We start from the raw sequence: 19,041 nt of genomic DNA on the forward strand, positions 1-19,041 counted from the left end.
TTTGTCCTAACCCAAGACAAGAGGGTCTTCTTTAGGACAAAAAGGCTAGTGAATGTTTTTAGAGGTAGAAAGGAAGAAGGAAGTGAAGGAAAATCAGCCAATTAAATCCTTTGGAAGGATTGAATAATTAGAATCAAGTTTTGGTGGAGCTAGAGTCTTGAACCCATTCCTGTGTGGATCAACATCGGAGGGTGAACATTTGGGCACCTTAGGACATCTTCAGATATATTGGATATAGCGTGATAGGTATTCTTCTATACCAAGATTATATTTTCTACATTATTTGGTTATACTATTAAGGCGATCTTGGCTTATTAGGGTTTCATATAATGGGTTTTATAAGAAAATTTTATAATCCCGTATCTTCCGCTGCGCCCTAGGGCACTGGGAAACCCTAACAGAGGGCTCGGTAACTCTCCCGATGGTCGAGGAGGTTAGTCGTGCCATTATAGGGCTCCACCTGAGGTATTTTGAACCTCAATGGGACCGGCTCATCCTCGATTTGGCGGGAGAAGGGGGACTTAGTGATGAACTCGAAGTCACCCTCGCACCTCGCCTTCTTGCTATGAACGCCTCAATCCGGCGCTCAAGCTCCTCGACCTTCTTGTCGAGTTCTCCGCTCTGGGGGATCGCCACGGTGATTTGCTTTGGTGCAAGCCATCCCGGAACCGATTCGGCTTCTGCGGTAAATTTTGGACAGAGTGTCCAGGACTTGGCAGGGGACGCTGGGAGGCGTTGGAGGCTCCTTTACTTCTCAACTTCATGGCCACGACTCAAGCCCTTCCTCTAGCGCCAACTGTTGCTGGAATTTGGACCCGGGGGCGGCCGTCAGCTGAGAAGGGGGAGCTCCGGTGCGGGAATGGCTGGTGGCAGTCTGTCGGCGGGCAGCGTCCTCCATGGGGGGCCTGCAAAAAGCCGGTGGCCGGAGTTTCCGGCGCCGGCCCTCCGATGCCTAAGTCAGAGGGGGCAAGTGTATGAGAGAAATGTATGTCCCCCCTACTAAGATAGGAGCATTCTCCTTTAATAGTGAGGTACTGGATTACCTGTGATATGATAGGGCGAAATTACCGTATGATTGAGCATGTCGTATGAATTAATGTGCGATCGTGTGAATTAATGCCTTGCCGTACGAGATCAGACCGGAGCTAAGGAGTCGTCATGGCTGACCAGACGCTGCCAAGCAGATTTGCCGTGGAAGGCTTGAGATCCGTAGATAGCAGGAGCATGCGCATTAATTGTTGAGTAAGCCGGAGGCCTGCAGAGATCATGCGCATTAATTGTTGAGTAAACCGAAGATCTGCAGGAGTCATGCGCATTAATTGTTGATGGCGGTGATAGGGCATAGTTTCTGGTCGTACTGTAGGTGGATGTGACCGCAGTAGACAGGTCGGGTGCCTTCGGGTCGGATGCCGGGCCGGGCGCCTTCGGGTCGGACGCCGGGCCGGGCGCCTTGAGGCATGTATTGGCCACGCGGTCATGTTCTGGAGCGACTCATTTTTCCCCCAACAAGCTTCATTCTATTGATTCTAGATTTGGCTTATTTAGTTTCAGTGGTGCCATCAAACCCTTCATTTTGGTTATGGAGAGTTTCTACCTGTACATGCTGCAAACAAGATGGGCTTGGACAGAGCAAATCCAAATTTTAACTAGGCCTGACCTAAAGTGCAATCCAAATTAATACCAAACTTTGCTAGCAAGCTAGCTATTAGTAACCTTATGACAACACACACACACACACACAATACTATCTATGGTGCTAGTTTACTAAAAAGTATAAGAATATAATCATGATTTTAGGTATCTTAAAGTGCATGTGAATCAAAATGCAATAGGCTTGGATGCTTTCAAACACTATGTCTCAGCAAGTACTGTATTATAAATTTAATTCATTGATTTCGGGTTCAATTTTTACAATGTTTGAAAATTCTGGTATATGTGTTTTGTTTCTATCATCGATTTTGCATTGGTTCACACTGTGATCTCAAATATCTGCATAAAGAGATCATGAGTTTGTCGCAGTTTTTTTTATGATGCAGCATGGCACACTAATGACTATCGAAAGTTTTCTCCATTAGTATCATCCTTTGTTACTTGGATAAAGAAGCAAGGATTCAAATCTAGTGAGAGTTAGGCTTCGTTTGGCAGAGTTTTTGACAGTAGAGCTTTCAGAAATAGAATTTTTTGAAGTAGAGCTTTTTTTTAAAAGTTATTTGTTGTTTCGTAACCAAATTTTTAAAGTGTTGTAAAACTTTAACATGTGTTTGGCAGACAAACTGAGAAAGTATTTTTAGTATGACAAAATGACCATAAAGAATATTGCATAGTATTATACAACAGAGCATAATAGAATATAATATGTGTTAACACATAAATATATGATATAGTATAATATTATTGTAATGTAATATAATATTATTTTAATATATAATTAATATAATATTGTATGCTATAGCATAATAATATAACATAATTTGATATTATATAATATAACATATCAATATATTATGAGATAATATAATATAATATCATATAATATTTATAATATAATATAATATTTTGATATAAAATATTATAAATATTATCATTATATATTAATATTTTATTAATATAAAATTTTTAGGAACTAATAATTATTGGGGCTCCTTCAATTTTTTTCTTTGTGTATTACGATATAAAGAGACACTTATTGTAATTATATAATTTTATCATAAATATTTTGGCTTAAAAGAAAAAAATTATAAATTTAAAATAGTTTTCCGACGTACTTTCCGAAGAAGACGTTTTTAACTTTCTGGCAAAACTAAAATAATTTTTTAATTTTTTTATCAAATACCAGTGTACTATCTAAAAAGTATTTTTGGAAGGTCAGAAAGTACTTTTAATAATAAAATTAGTATTCATTAAAAAAAAATAAAGACCGGTCCTTCCTAATTTATTCTATTAAAAAAAAAAAAAACTTACCAATGCCATGTTGGACAGGAAAGTGAAGAGCTATATGGAGTTATATTTAATTCAGACTAATGATGGAAAGTATCCGAAGCTGCTGCATGGCCTCTTGAGAGGCACTATAAGCATATCCCTTGCGCAACTGAAAAATCTCTCCTATTTCAATGGCTTCTACCTGCTCTTCGCTCACCGCCTCCACCTCCTCCTCCCCCTATGGATTCCGAACTTCCGCCACCGTCAACCCCCTGTCCCTCGGCGCTCTCTCTTCTCCGATAGCGCACCCTAAACCCAGGCCGTCGCGCCTGGCCCTTTCTCTTCCCCGGCGGCTCTTCTTGCCGTCGGCGTCGGCCATCTGGGACGCCTTGACCGGCGGCAACCGCGCGCGCGACGCCTCCCTCGCCGTCCGCCGGGGCATGCTGCTCTTCCGGCAGGTACCATGTTTCTCTTCCCTCCCCTCTCCGGTGGACACTCGCTCTCGCTCTCCGAGTTTATGAGTAATTTGAAGGAATTTGATGATGGGTAGGGAGATGTTGCTGGGTCGCTGGCGGAGTTCGATCGAGCCATTGAGTTAGATCCTCGCCAGAAGGCATGTAGGTTTGTTTAATTTTGTGGTGCATGTGAACTTTTCCTCTTTTTTTTGTTTACTTTCAATGCCAAAATGATGTAAATTAGCTCTGATTGGACCTGTTTCAGATCTTTGGCAGAGAGGGTTGTCTCTCTATTATCTGAATAGGTACTGTCTCTTCGCGCAGTTTGATTCTTTTACCTATAGACATGTGCCGAGTTGCTTGACTTGCAATTAGTGATAAGAAAGGTTAGAACTTGCTGTGAATGGTTGCGTATGCATTTGAAAAAAAATGGTTTCTTTATGAATTTTTTGCTAAGAAATATTAGAACTTGCTGCAATATAGATTTCACAGTAAATTGATTGTTTGGGTTAGATTTATTGAAAGTTTGCAGCTTTCCTTGGAGGTTTGTAATTTCAAAATATTGATTTCGCCCTTTTTTACATTTAAAATGATAGCATTTTATAGGTTGAGAATTTTTTAAGAGGTGTTTGGTTGCTAAATATGAGGTTCAAAACTGGGAAAAGAAAGAAAGATGATAAGGAAGAAAAAATGAATTTGGAAAATTGTCCTCAGATTAGAAAATTTCAATTTCAATTTTTAAGTGGTGTTTGGTTGTCAAAACCGAAGATTCAAATTCTGAGAAGCTAAGAAGATAACAAAAGAAAAATGCAAATTCGGAAAATAACACTCGGATTATAAAACTTCAGTTTCATGACTTGAGGTTTTACTTTACAAAGAAACATCCACTACTCTAAAATTGCGACGTGTAATTTCAAAGAATATGTAAAATTATAAAGTATCACTATTAATTTGTTCATCAAAATGCACCATTAAACTTGATGTGGATGTTGGCATAGATTCGAAGAAGGTGCGGAGCAGTTCAGATTGGATGTTGCTGCAAACCCAAATGATACAGAGGAATCTATATGGTGCTTTCTTTGTGAAGCTCAATTATATGGAGTGGAGGAAGCTAGGAAGCGATTCTTGGAGGCAAGTCTAGTCTTTTCCCTTTTTAATCCAATATATATATATATATTGGATTTTATCAAATTCTCATCTCTGAACTTGCATCGAAGAAGAAGATTGGTCAGTTTTGGTTCCATTGATTTCCTTCAGATGTTGTTTTCATATAGCTCTGTAATTTTGTCAATTGCTTGTGCTTTACAGACCATGACATTGTCGACAAGCTGAATAACCTGTGCTACGGATAGTACTCTGGCTGATTTCAGTGGATTTGAATATTATACCAGTACTTCAGAGATTTAAATATAGATTTTTTCGTTAGCAATATGATGATTATTTACCACCACTTAGGTTGGAAACTAAGACCTCTCCTATGGAGAGATGGGTGCCAACCAGCTGAGCTAACAGCTATTGGCAATTTAACTAGAGAAATCTAAATTCCTGAAACCATTTAACAATCTACAATAAGCATAATTGGAATCTGTATTGAGAGACATTGAAAGAATTAGAAAGGAAGGAGGAAACAATGTTAAGTAAAGTGACCTATGTCACAAGTCTAGTTCGGAGAATCAGACCTCCTCTGAAGGATTGCTATTTTTATATTTGATTATCAGATTTTAAAATTTGATATCTAAACTGACTGCGGAGACAGTGTTGCATCTATTTACTGCCCATTTTACTCTCATGGAACTTGTGTACATATCCAGAAAATTTTGAATCCTGTGTCCTTTGAAACCTGCAGGAGGTACAATTTTTTGGTTACTGTATTAAACCCAGATTCATAAAGATGGAACGAACTCGTTCAGTTAGTTCTTAGTGCACCTTCTAATATGACCTTGCAACTACCAATCTATCTTAATTGCCATTTTTATAATTTCATCGAGCTGCATGGTCCACATGAATATTAGCATTGCATCCAAATATCTGTAGTAAGTGGCAATCTGAAGAGATCCCCAGGGACCCTCTCGTATAACACACAGAAATGCAGAAACATGCATGCACACACATGCACATGAAAGAAAACTATAAACAAAAGAAGACCAAAGTAAGGAGGAATGGAAGCTACCAATATGTGAGGTAATAGACCTGCATTTATCTATAACTATATTGACTCCGGAGGGAGTATTGTTTACAAAATAACAAGCTTCATATCATCTACTTGGGATTGGTAAAGTGGCAATTGCAGTTCGGATATATAAACTCCTTTATGTGTTGAAAGCAGCATATATTTAATTAATTTGCAGGTTGGTCAAGATCCACGGCCTGTAATGCGTCAAGCCTATAACCTCTTTAAAGATGGTGGGGACCCCAAGAAGGTCTGTATAGAATCACTCAGCTTTTTGTTATCCATTTCTTAGACTAGTTCAAAGCTACAATTATTTCGATGTTTTGTTATTATCTTTAGTGTTCCTACATGTCCAACTTGTCAGGCAAATCTTTACCATTGCTTTATTTTCCTTTGAGTCACACCTAACCAAAACCGGTGCTTGGTTTCATTGCTTTATGATCTCGAAAAAAAGCAAAAAAGAAAAAAGAGGTTCGTAGTCCACATAGTGAAAATGTTGTTGACTGCCAAATGTTGCGAATTTATCTTTAACATTCATACATGTCAAATGCATGAGGAATGTCTGTCTTTGATATATTTTTAAGTCATGCTGTACCCAAAAGAAATGCTTGTTTTTGTTAATCATGAACCCAACAAAATTGGATTGTAGTTCCTATTAGTGAAGTTTCGAATAATATCCATATGTTGTGAAGATCTCAGCTTGGTGGGAATGATCAGAGTCCACTGCATTGCATACATGCTATTGTTGATTTTTGACATAAGCAAATGATTTCTAGACACTGAAATTAATTTGTGACAAAATAAGTTAGGTTTTCATATTTGTATATGCTTCCGCTAACTCATCAAATTATCTTGTTGGTTTTTTTTCAGCTTGTTACAACCTTCTCGAACGGACAAGAGAATGAATGCTTCTATGCTTCTTTATATGCTGGCCTTTTTAATGAATCTCAGGTCGGTGCTTAATTAGATTTCTTTTGCAGTACATGAACGTACTATTGCTATAGAAACAAAGTGATTTCTGTCAGCAAATACTTCACCTTGTCTAGGGGTGAAAGCATGCATTGTTATTAGGCAGATTTTTCAAATTATTAATTACTTCATGTTTTATAATCTAATTTTTCTGCAGGATACAAAGATACTTCAAGGAGAGTCATTCAGTGGGTTTCCTGCTTGCTTGGCTTGCATCCCAAAGAAATTAGCTCAATATAATCCACCATGTTTGCTTCTTCTTTTTTTCTCCTTCCCATCTTTTCAAGGTGGCAAGGGTTCGAAGAGCATCGGCCATGTGTCTTCCATATGACCTTTTTCTCTTAGGTGGGGTCCTTGATGAGAAATAACTCAAAGGAAGACATAGCCATCAGACCTTGCACAGGAAGGTAATCATGATCCTGTGAAGAGACCTAGTTTAGGGGTCCTGTCATGGCTATGATGCCAAGGATTTGATATTCAATAAATTTGGAATAGTTCGTGTTCACTATTACAGGCATGCGTATACAATTATAATTAGATCTTAGTCTGGGTTCGTCTCTAGATGACTTGAAGCCATTGGATGGAACCAGCATTTAGCATTTCCGATGCACATTGCTGATCTAATTGGGAGGAGTAAGATGGATCCCATCAAACCTTGAGATAGGTAGATGTTATCCTGTCTTGTTCAGGAATCCTTTTTACCATTTTGCAAATTATTAAATGACCTTCCATTTTGGTTGGTGCACTTCTTTTCTCAAGGGAAAAAAGAAAGGAAAAGAAAATAAGGTTAGTGCACTTCTTTCTCTGTTACAGCTGGTACTAGGTGGCCTGCGTTCACTGAAATGGGGGGGTGCTCATGCAAGAGAAAAACTAAGATAAAAACATTTCAAAAATTTGATTTTTATAAATTTATTTTCTGATTTTTGGCCTTGAGGAAGAGGGGTAAGGTGCAGCTTCAGTTTTCTCTCCATAGCCTTTTTTTGGAGGAAAATTATCCTTGTATTCTCTGGGGAGCCTTCGAATGAAAGTCCAGTGGTTGGATAAGGGTAGAGTAGCAGAGAGCAGGGAGTCGCATGAGTGGGCTAGTTAAGAACCACCTTGCGTTCTCCCCAGATTTTTTCATTCTATATGTAGATATTTCTAGAAACATACTCAGCTTGAGGAATTCCTAATGTGAACTTGAGTATTGGATGGAAGTGAATACATCAAGGAAATTAAGCAAGTCTTTGTCAATTTGCTTCATAATGATTAACATGTCGTAATGAGTTCCATAATGTAGTAGTATTCATCATTTGAGCAGCTTATGTATAGGTGGATCATTGTTCTATATATAACATGTCAGGCAGCATATTGTGTTAACAAATTTGTACAATCACTTGTGTAGAATGATATGGATGCAGCGAAACTCAATATTCTTGCAGCATGTCAGTCTCCATATGGATCCAGGTTCCCCCCTCCCCCTGAAGTTCTTGTGAGACTAATTGAGATATGGTGGGGCTGTGCAGTAACTTATTCATTTGATTATGCTATCATTCTTGGTTACAGGTCTGATGATTATATGGCTTCCCTTGCAAAGGTTCACTGCCTTTGCCGTAATTGGAGCTTCAGCTAACTTACTGCTCAATGAATTTAGTTGGCATCATCATGTTAATGCCTTCAGGCTTGCACAATCGTTGCTTCAGGTGGGAATCCCTGCAGGACCTGACCAGAAACTAAGAGATGTTCACAGGACGCACCATATCCTGAACATTTGTTCAAATGGGGGAACATTATTAATTAACCGCCATAAGTATTATTGGGTGATTTGTTAGGGCCACAAGCACAAGCGCCCATGCATGCAAAAGGTGATAAATAACAATCTTGGGTTTGATCTTCTTATATATGTGTATGTTCATAATCTTTTTTTTGGGCAATTATATAGTAGAGCTCTTCATAAATTATTTATACTCAGATTATATAAGATTCATAGTTCTTTCTCCAAATACAAGACAAGCATGCATCCTAAGCAATGCCAATCTGGTTGACAAGTTCAAGAAAACCAATACTATTTCTCCAGTAGATTTATTACAATTAGCAAATCAGAATGCTTTTGATGGGAAGCAAGTGAAGCTCCCAACATACAACTTGCGAAACATAAATCCCATCAGGCAACTTGCTGCTCAATTCAGCCTAGCCTGGCTGCAGATCTAATCACCTCAGCTCATGATCATCACTAAACCATCAGGATCCTCTTAACTTGTGTTGCTGGATGAACAGTCCCTTGCCTTGAACTGTCACAAAACTGGTTCCACGAATCATTGCTTTTCAAGTTGTGATGCTCCATCATGCAGGACTATTTCTTCGATAACATCTATACACTTCTCTGGTACCGGAGCCTGGAGGGAAGCAGAACATTCCCATCTCTAAAGGGTGCTCTTGGACCAGAACGATCGGCATCTCCATCATCTGACCCAGTCACTGGCACAATTTGTTGAAGATGACTGTTTGATTGTTCACATACACCAAGTTTGACAATAAATGTTGCAGTGCAACCTTTACCCACACCTTCACTCTCAAGCCAGATGTGTCCTTCCATGAGACTTATAAACCTAAATTGGAAATGTAATGGAACAGTAATTAGAAACACACCCTCATGACAAGACATACATGTATTTTCATGCAGACATGGAAAATCCACGCTCATACATATTATTGATGATAGCTAGATTTTTTAAAGAAGTGCTCTGAAAATTTATTCAAGATGATTCTTGAGAATGCAAAAAGAGCAACATAACATGCATCGAATTTTTCCTAAAAAGGAAAAAAAAACATAACATGTCAAATTAAAATAGCTACAAAATATGGCTGCAACATATTTTTGACTATACCTCCTACAAATGGCAAGCCCGAGTCCACTTCCACTATAACCTTTGTTTGCTCCACTTTGAGAGCGTGCGAACTTGGTAAAGATGTGCGGTAAGTCTTGGGGATTGATCCCACAACCAGTATCCTTTACCTGCAGCATTTAAGAATAAGCATTTGAACTAAATGAATCTAAGATTTGTCATCTAGAGGTGGTTTTGACACAATAATATGCACTTAAAGATGGTGTTTATGGCACAAACAAAATACTGCTTGGATTTGACGTTGGTCAGTTCATGGCATTAAGAATTGGTCGTCACATCATTTATAAGTTAGAAGCAGCTTTGTAGAGGAATCTGCTCGTCTCATAACTAGATATGTATCCATTTCTTATCAAGATATCCTGTCCTGTAAAAGCACCAAGATAATCACAGTTGGCCAAGTTCTGGATGCTAACAGACCTGCACGCGCAAGTAGAAGTGCCCATCACCAGCAACTGGATAAAATTCAGGAGCTCGAGGGTCTCTTAGAGAATCTGGTTTTGCAACACAAGCCATTATCGATATATGGCCCTCCTTTGTGAACTTGACAGCATTACCAGCAATATTTAAAATAGCTTGCACAAGCCGCTTTTCATCACCAATGGCACACAAAGGCAGGTCAGGTGCCAGTGTAACCAATACTGCGAGCTTCTTTACAGCTGCTATCGGCTTTATCAAATTAATGGCCTACAATGCAAAGCAACAATTTGGTCAGGTAAACAGAAAAACTACAGACGAATATATCAACCAAAAAAAATACCTCTGTGAAAACAGAATGAAGATTGAAAGCTGCAATCTCCAACTCAAGGCTCCCATCCTCAAGCTTAGAAAGATCTAAAACATCATTTATGAGTGTTGCTAGAAGGTTACTACTTTTTAATACAGTTTCCACCATCAAGCGCTGCTCTGGTGTTAGCTCGGTTTCCAGAAGCAGGGAGGACAGAGCAATGATTGCATGCATAGGAGTCCGCATTTCATGGTTCATGACAGCTAGAAAATCATTGCGAGCACGAATTGCCATTTCTGCCTCCCGACGAGCTAAATCTAGAGCAACATTTTGCTCCATGAGTAGGTCACGTGCCTGCATAGACTCTTCTAGAATTGCAGCATGAGAAAGTGCGACTGCTACCTGAGTCATAACATAATCACTCAAATCAGTGACTAACAAAAGAATCAAATCTTAAAAACAATCATGAAAATCGAGAAAAAAGAACAGCATAGAAGTCAAAGAAGGAACAAGGACAGTATGTATAATTTTATAAACACCAACAGATTACTTTCCAGATAAAGGCTGCTGCTTTGCCACAATTATAGCTTTTTAATTTACAGAGTTTTTTTTTTACCAACATTTTAAAAAAAATCATTCAATTTATAGTGGACAAAATATCTGAAAGCCTGGAAAGAGCTTATTGATAGCAAAAGAATCTACTTGAAGAATTAATAGACAACCAATAACTTTATAGATTCAGTAAAAAAAATCACATAAAATGAAGCTTCATAGAAAGTAAATTAATTCATAATTTTCAGCTACCTCGGTTGAGAAAATACAACAGTGCATTGTTTTCTACTTCATTGTTTTAAGTGGGTCTTGGTGTTAAGTTCTGATCATAATAAACTGCTAGCAGTGGCTCAATATTATATGCCATGCTACAAGATTACCCTCCTTGCTTAAAACTAAAATAAATATAACCAATTCCAGCCTTCCTGCATAACATATATCTGATAAAAATCTACTGATGGAAAAAGCAATAAGAGGACATGATGTATTGATGAATCAGGGTCAGAATAAGAAGGGAGAAGCAACAGCATGTCGTACATAGCAGCTGTCTCTTCTAACTTATTTATTATCATTATTCACGTTGCTTTCTCAGAAGACAACCCTTTTACAGGGAAACAACTCTTAGAGGGCTTCTATACAACACACCAAAATGCACGAGTAAAATTTATAGAATAGTTTGAAGCCCTCAATATCCTGCTCAAGTTAGACCATATATATTGTAACTTGCAATGATGCACAAGTGGAATTTTCCTTCAAAACTTCTTTATTAACATACGCACTAATAGTTTTCGTACAGGAAAGTTGGCAGCACTTGTTCATAGTTTTCCTTTGAGAGGCATGACAATCTAACTCATTACATGAGGATCGTTCACAGAATACCGGACTGTTTCAGAATATAGTTCTGCATGATCTTTGCATAGAAAACTTCGTTGAAACAAAGGAATTGTAACGTAGCAGTTCATACAGAATCCAAGTGACAGCTACATATTTAACCTTCATCAACAATAAAACACAGCAGCAGACCTTTCAACAATAAAAGGATCTAACTGTGAATCCCTTAGCTTGAAACACTAATGCAGGATGTGGTCAAGCCCCAAACACCTTGCTTGTTGAAAATGAGAAAAATGCACAAACCCTTCGCTCAAAACAATCAAATCAGAACACACTGACATCATCAATAACATTTGCATCACACCAGCTTTGTGCATCTTAGAGTAGTGAGACTTTTCCATCTTCAACACAGATTTAACATAAATTCTATGAAAGCAAGATAGAAGGAAACATTGCAAATGGATTTCAGGTTTTCCATCTTCAACATACAGATTTAACATTAATTCCAGGAACACAAGACAAAAGTAAAGCTTGCAAATGGGTTTCAGGTCAATTCAGCTACTATCCTCAACAGTGTAGAGCAAAACCAGAAAAAAAGTATTCATAAAAAGTGAAGAACACATGAGATCATTATAATGTGTTTCAATATCAAGCAAGGACTCAAGGTTTCACACTCATGCATTAAAGTATTGTTCTGTGCCAATGCCAGTGGATCAAAATATGCCAGCCTGTATTGGCCTGTGCTGGTGTGTGATGGACCCATGTTGTTGGCCACAAGCTTTGGCATGTTATTGGGAATGCGGCTGACATGGCTCAGCCACTTGGCACAGCATGAGATGCAATACTTTCATCCTTGCTCATACTACAATATAAGATTAACCTTTTTGAACCCTTTTAAAAGCACATAATTAATATAAATAGTGCTTACTACCTGTGAAACACACATTTGTAATAAAAAAGTTATAAAGCTCTTAAAGTAAACAAATACAATTCCTTTCTCAAATCAACATGCATGACCAAACATTTTGCAAAGACCAACTTGGACAATCTCAACCAGTCCTATTATGCAAAGAGAGTAGATCCAGAATTAGCAAAGCAAACAAAAAGAGAGAAGAACACACAAATTTACATGGTTCAGCCTACGGCCTACGTCCATGGGCAGAGACAATTGAGAAAGCTTCACTAATGCTGGAGAAAGTACAAAGAGGAGAGGAACAAAACTCAATACAAAAGCCCTTAAATCTTACCAGCACTTGAAAAGTCCCAAAATACAATAGGTTTAAACCCAAAAAAACAGGGATAGGTGAAACGTATCAGTGTGCTGATGGCCTGGGAGAAGTGACCCTTTTACTGGTCTATCCTCTAAAGTCTAAACACAAGACACCATAACACATCCCAAATGTAGTTGATGAACAATTACTAGAGTTAAGAATATCTAGTAAGAAACCAGTGACATTTAGTTGTAGCATCAAGGACTAGGATTATAAGGTAACAGTTTGGAAAGAATTTTAAATCTAGATTGATCTTGAAAAAAGTGTTCCTTAGGATCTCCAATCTGAATGCGACGGTGAGAAACTATTGGGCGGAGAACAAAGGTAGGCATGTCCAACCAGATTTTCAGAAGGAAGTTGAATGACAAGGAGCTTGCCCAAACTTGCAGCACAATGTAATTGAGTTCTTGCAAGGTTGACAATGAACATGAAGATGTGATGTGCTGGAAATAAGAAATCTGCAGTTTTTTTTCCAACAAGATTGTGCTACAGGCATCTCACTGGCTTATGGACTCATTGTCACCAGCCAAACTTGGAAACAAATCCTTTCTATGGTTATATTGGGAGCATTCAGAAGTGTCTGATGAATATCTCTTCTAAGAAGCATGGTTCTCTACAACAAGATGCGATCGCTTTTTATCCTTCATAATCAAATGACGTCTCAAGACCCTTTGGTGCAACTTCCCTTCCAAGGCTCACCTTTAAGTTCTTATAAAAAAAATCTCCGTCCAAGTTCCAACATTATCGAAGAAACGCACTTAAATGGTGAGTAGTTGATCTTATTAGATGTGACTAGAGTATATATATGATCACTTTTGCCAAAGTTACACCAACAGCAATTAATAACAAAGAGATCATTAATAAAATAACAACTATTTTTCAAAAAACAAGACCAACAATGGTTTATTGGGAAAAGTGGAAAATAGGGGTTGATGGTCACCTGATCAGCAACCACCTCCACAAGCTCCAGTTCATGGACATGCCACTTTCTTGCACTATCTGATGGGAGCATTAAAACCATTATTGCATAGCTTTTTGCAGATTCAGGCCAATCATTTGTTTGGAAATTCGAAAGATGTAACAGTGGTACACGGACAGCAACAACTTCTGGTGGCACATATCTTCCTGTAAGTGGCCGGATCCTTGCTAGTGGACACGTATGCGGAATCCTTATTGCACGGTTACTACTGAAAACTTGATTGACAATTGGTAGGTTAATAGACACGACAGATCCAACAGTTATTTGGTGGTGCAGAGTGTGAGAAAGCTGAAGATTTAAACCACTACGAGATGGCATCCACAGTGCGCATTCTGCCAAATCCAAAGTCCTCCCTAGCTCAACAAGTGTAGTCTTCAATATAGTGTGCCTGTCAAGTGTGCTTCTGATTTCATGCGTCAGCATTCGGACATGCCTCCCTGTCTCTTCCTGCGTTCTTATAAGGCCCATCTCCCTATCAAGCTCCTCAGCCTTATTCTTCAGAAAAAGCTCCCTTGTTTTCACACTCAACAAATCAGGAATTATATGCACAAGCATCAATGCAGTTGCACATGACACTACGGCAGTCGAAATCTTTGCTATCGTCATTACTATGGAAAGTGTTTTCGAGTGCATAGTGAAAGTCCATAAATTAATCAAGTGAGTTGCTCCACAAAGAACAATGAAAGCACCGAACTGTATCAACACCCACCTATAGGGGAAGAATGAAGACTTCTTCACAAAATAAATGAGCTCAAGAGGTATCGAGAAATATGCAAGTGCTATAAAGAAGTCCGATATATACTGATACTTCACCAAAAGCTCATCTGCAGGCCATTGCGGCTCAATGCAGTCACAACCCTCCATCTCCCAGCAACTGCCACAGCCAGAATACTCTCCTCTCTACATTCCTTTTATGCAAAGGAAGAAAAAAAGAACACCATTAGCCAAAACATAACACCACCTATACAAAAATCCAACTTTTGAGTTGGACATTTCACATGGCATCTTTTCAATGCAACAAAGATAATTTTTTCCCTAAGGGGGAATCCACACAAAGGAACACAAGCACCGATGCGGCAACTTAATTAAGTAAAGTACTGAGACACAAAGATGAATATACTAAAAATCAAAATCTGTGATATATAAGTAACTTGGTATGTATAGATCAAATGAAAGGAAAAAGGGGACGCAAAACACATAACTTGGTTTCATCTGCTCCATCAAATGGACAACAAATAACCAACGCCAGGGAACTATCACACGGGGGCATTTACTACAGTACATCATCCCAGGCCCAAAAGACCACGGGAGAACACAACCATCCAAGACTGGATGAAACTTCTGAGCTAATTCACCGATCCCTCCTGATTCCCAAGTGCCCACTCTACCACTCCAACCCCCTCCAAGCACAGCACGCGCAAAACCACGGAAAACCCTAGACCACAAAATGTCACCAAAAGGATCCCCGATCAAAGAAACACGCCCACCGCCCTAACCCTAGACTCCAAGACCGCCCGAGGACCAGTTCCCTTCACCCCTAATTCCAACATAAACATGCAACCATGCCCGGAGAACAAACTCAACCCGCTCAAAGACAGAAAAAAGCTCGAAGCCAAACAAAGAAATGACCAGAAAACGAGCTACGACGAGCTGATTAGCGAGAGGTAAAAAAGAGATTGCTACCTGAAACCGTCGAGGGAGAGAGGCCGAGGGCTTCTCAGATATTATGATTGGAGAGACTCGACTACAAGCCAATGTGAGGGAGAGAGAGAGAGAAAGAGAGGCTTTTTAATTTGTTTCCCCTCTCGTCTACTTAAGTTCCCGGTGGACCGCCACTATTGGAAACCGGAGGCGTCGGAGAAAATATAGGGCATTAAATAAATGGAAATATTCGTCGCACGTGCGACGAGTTTCACGCGAGCTGATGGGATGGTGTCTTTGGGTAAAACGGACGGTGGGGAGCAGAGGATTTTTATGCGTTATTTTGGAGTTGGGAGAGAGAAATTTTGATGACCACGATGACCCTCTAAGCAAAAATGGTGTTTTATCTGACATTTAACTAGTTTTCCCAAATGGATACATGCTTGTTTCGTGGGAACCTCCTCTCCTCAGCTTTCTGAAAGATAAATTTTGACGGTAGCGTTGACGAAGAAGGAAGCAATAAAGGTGTGAAATTTGTTATTAGCATCTCTCTCTAGGAGAACTCGACTACGGTGATCCAGTAGGTTAGGGGTTGGGGATGAGTTACTAATAGAAGATCGCTGCTCCACGACATCCGCAGACTTCTGAGCTATCAGGCCACACATATCTATAGGAAGATGAACGATGTTATTGATTAGGTTGCCTCTTTTGCGGCTTACTACTCCAACGACTTTATTTAGACGAACCACGTGTCCGCGTCTTATCCCTTGTATGATCTTCTTTTTTTTGATTTTATTGATCTCGCTCACACTCATCGCGTGTGAGTTGCTGTTGGCTAAAAAAATAATTTTCAATTTTCTCTCTCCAAAATCATATGGTGTTAAATATTTATTTTTTATTAAGTAAATACCAACTAGATGGTAGAGTTGTTTTTTAGTATTACTATCCATCTTTTGTTGCGGTAATAGCAGCAGTTGCCATAGAAATTATTTTAATAATTATTTAAAATAATCAAGTATAATTGCTATAATGGTCAATAATATTTCAATTGCTATTTATGACCACGGATTGGTTCAAAAAATAAAATAGTCGGTGAGATATTATAAGTGGTGGGGAGGAAGATTTTTAGAAAGAAGAAAAGGTTACCGATGGTGAGAGAAAGCGAGGTGGCTCCGTGCAGGAGTAAAAAGGCCGCGGCGAGAGGGTACGCGACGCGCCGACCGGGGTTCGGCTTTATCGGCTGGCCGCCGGCCGGAGCAATGTATGGAAGGGGGATTCTCGGGGGCCCAGATCCCGCAAGCGACGCTTCCAGACTCGTTCCCAAACTCACGTGGGCTCGTCCTCCACCAAACACGTGGAGGCCAATTTCTGAAACCACGACGTCATCACGCGCATCATTCGTGCATTGGTGAAGGGTGTCGACATGGGTGTCAAAAATGTGGGTTCCTTTAGCTTACTAATGCCTAAGCTAAAGTTGATGGGCTACCGATTGTACAGCCCCAGATGCATGCATCCAGACTGGCTTATATACCATACATGATGTGATGTGAGATACATCATATTTTTTTTTTTTTTTTTTGACCCGGTGGTCCGAGCACATGACAGATGGCTGCACATCGATAAAGTTTAACTCTGTAGGACATACAAAGTCTGCTTTTTGATTCATAGACGTTTCTATCATTCCAAACTCAGACAGTGATAGAAATAAATAATCTAATGCTTTCATTAGATAGTTCATAATCACAAATAAATATGATGTCGAAGAAATAATGACGTTTTTGTGCCCATGCAAAAACAATGTAGGTGGCAATTTCATTGGACTTAAAAATAATGCATTAATATCAAAGTAGCCTCATTTACAATGATGGATAAGGGTTAGCATAAACAAAGAATTAGATGATGTGGCTCTTCCATATTGCCTTATCTTCTATTTATTGGAGTTTGCTTATGTTGATATGCGATCATGAATGTATAGGCTTATGTTAATATCCATGGATTAGGACTCTTGTGCAACAAAGTAGGTTTATTTGGACATGTGAAGAAACAGGATAAAGTTTGGGGATATTCATTTTGCATGATAGGTCGTTGGTTTTTATGATGGCATGATGTGCATGACATTATTATCATGGATTTTAGAGCATTATATTGAACCAAACTCCAGTTGCCCTATGCAGGATATGTGCAATTAGGGTGTGATTGAGCGATCTTGTTTTAGTTCGGGGGCACCGCTCAATTTCATGCACAAGAGAAGTTCTCCGATAGAGATACAATTTAAGGATATGCTGAAGTAATCTAGCAGAATTTGGATTGAATTTTCTACTAAATTTGTGAATTGTGAAGTCCTTTAACTTGAATAACCCCCAACATCTTGCAGTCCAAATTCGATAGAAAGAAAAAAAGAATCTCCATAGATCTTTTTTTTTCCTTACAAATCAATAGATCTACAAATTGGGATTTAGACTAGGACTTCGATGGGCTCAATTCCTTCATGATATTCCTATAGAAATATCCAAGCAAATTCTAAATTGGTAGGGTAAAATTGGCGCTTTGAGATTATCTTTTTTTTTTTTTTTTTTTTTTTTTGCGGACACTTGACAGCACCCTAAAGTATAAGGAGGTCTCTTTTGCAATAGAGTGGGTCTATGTCTACATCTTGACAAATTGGATTAAATTCTATGATATTGATTTTGCATGACAATTCCCTGGTTCTATGTCACCATGATGTGCATGGCACACTGTTATCGTGAATTTTGATGCATTGATGTAGCCATGCTCCAATTAAGTTTTCGTGACATCAGTTGCATTATGTAGGATGTGTTGGAGATATTGGAATTGGGGTGTGATTGAGTTGACTTGTCTCTCAAACAACATCTAAAGCAGATTGCATATATATTTTTCCTCCCTCTGATGAAATAAAATTAATTTGGTCAAGCCATTTTTAGGGTTGTTGATTAAATAAAGTTAATGTGGATAGCCATCACATAACCACTAGGGGTGCTATTGTGTTAGATCGAGTTCGGCTTTCGTTGGGGTTTGCGTCTAGCTTTTGATCCATACTCGGGTAATTAAAGAATAGGGTCAGATTCGAGTTGAAGTAATAAAAATATATATTGGTTTTAATTTTAGGTGGAAATAAAGTTTGGTACTCATCAAGTATCTAAACTTCAAGCTAAAACAATCCATGATTTGAGAAACTGTCGAATAAATATCCAATCCATATTACAAAAGTTAAATCATGAACAACAACCGCTTGATGATTAACTGCATAATAATATGATTGAGTAAAATTTGAAAAGTACTTTATTTAGAGTCAAATCGTAACACCCAAACATATTCTACCATATCATTACTGTTTTTTTCTTTTTATGCATCCCTAAGTTATATAATAAAATTTCATATGCTAATTAGAGGTATGAATGGGTCGGGCCGGACCAAGCCATGACCTCGACCCAATCTTATTCCTTGTTTGGGTCCTAAAATTAGACCTAGACCTAATCTGAAAGATTCTTGAGGTTGGGTCAGGTCCATTAATAACTCAATCCCAGCTCAAAAAATTCAGATTCAATTCGGATCCGAGATGGGTCCCGAAGTATGCCTCGTTAGATATGGGTAATTCATTTTGCCTCAAATTCACATGCATATAGT

The 19,041-nt window shown here is 38.7% G+C and overlaps 2 protein-coding genes across 7 annotated transcripts; one reads left to right on the plus strand and one right to left on the minus strand.

Annotated features, from left to right (window-relative positions):
• Positions 1-2,989: 2,989 nt before the first annotated feature.
• LOC103719766 (Tetratricopeptide repeat (TPR)-like superfamily protein) lies at positions 2,990-8,450 on the plus strand. 6 transcript variants are annotated; one of them, XR_606033.6, is made up of 9 exons: positions 2,991-3,377; positions 3,470-3,536; positions 3,619-3,679; positions 4,373-4,505; positions 5,723-5,794; positions 6,415-6,495; positions 6,671-6,920; positions 7,898-7,959; positions 8,059-8,136. XR_606033.6 is itself a non-coding variant. In XM_008809156.6 (8 exons), exons 1-8 carry the CDS (start codon positions 3,111-3,113, stop codon positions 8,123-8,125), a joined length of 810 nt encoding a protein of 269 aa, XP_008807378.4. In that variant the 5' UTR covers positions 2,994-3,110; the 3' UTR covers positions 8,126-8,450. The 6 variants fall into 6 exon arrangements, 3 of the variants coding, with proteins under 3 accessions (XP_088573099.2, XP_008807378.4, XP_008807379.4); XR_003388024.4 differs by having other exon boundaries at positions 2,994-3,377; positions 3,640-3,679; XM_008809156.6 differs by lacking the exon at positions 6,671-6,920 and having other exon boundaries at positions 2,994-3,377; positions 8,059-8,450.
• On the minus strand, positions 8,443-15,699 carry LOC103719768 (putative ethylene response sensor 1). Its single transcript, XM_008809158.5, has 6 exons — positions 15,439-15,699; positions 13,717-14,663; positions 10,156-10,524; positions 9,816-10,082; positions 9,381-9,508; positions 8,443-9,101 (listed from the first exon to the last, which is right to left on the minus strand). Exons 2-6 carry the CDS (start codon positions 14,617-14,619, stop codon positions 8,864-8,866), a joined length of 1,905 nt encoding a protein of 634 aa, XP_008807380.3. The 5' UTR covers positions 14,620-14,663; positions 15,439-15,699; the 3' UTR covers positions 8,443-8,863.
• Between the last annotated feature and the right edge of the window lie 3,342 nt (positions 15,700-19,041).

The sequence above is a fragment of the Phoenix dactylifera genome, chromosome 2 (genome assembly GCF_051530095.1).
Source record: "Phoenix dactylifera cultivar Ajwa chromosome 2, Ajwa_hap1_PhDact_Kaust_v1.1, whole genome shotgun sequence".
NCBI lineage: Eukaryota > Viridiplantae > Streptophyta > Magnoliopsida > Arecales > Arecaceae > Phoenix > Phoenix dactylifera.

Coding starts and splice junctions, on each gene's coding strand:
- LOC103719766 (XM_088716973.2), top strand. CDS start 3,111: ATGGCTTCTACCTGCTCTTCGCTCACCGCCTCCACCTCCTCCTCCCCC. Junction 3,537..3,618: donor AGATCCTCGCCAGAAGGCAT/GTAGGTTTGTTT, acceptor GATGTAAATTAG/CTCTGATTGGACCTGTTTCA. Junction 6,496..6,670: donor GCCTTTTTAATGAATCTCAG/GTCGGTGCTTAA, acceptor ATTTTTCTGCAG/GATACAAAGATACTTCAAGG.
- LOC103719768 (XM_008809158.5), bottom strand. CDS start 14,619: ATGGAGGGTTGTGACTGCATTGAGCCGCAATGGCCTGCAGATGAGCTT. Junction 9,509..9,815: donor ACTTCTACTTGCGCGTGCAG/GTCTGTTAGCAT, acceptor TAAATGCTGCAG/GTAAAGGATACTGGTTGTGG. Junction 9,102..9,380: donor GGGCTTGCCATTTGTAGGAG/GTATAGTCAAAA, acceptor TTTCCAATTTAG/GTTTATAAGTCTCATGGAAG.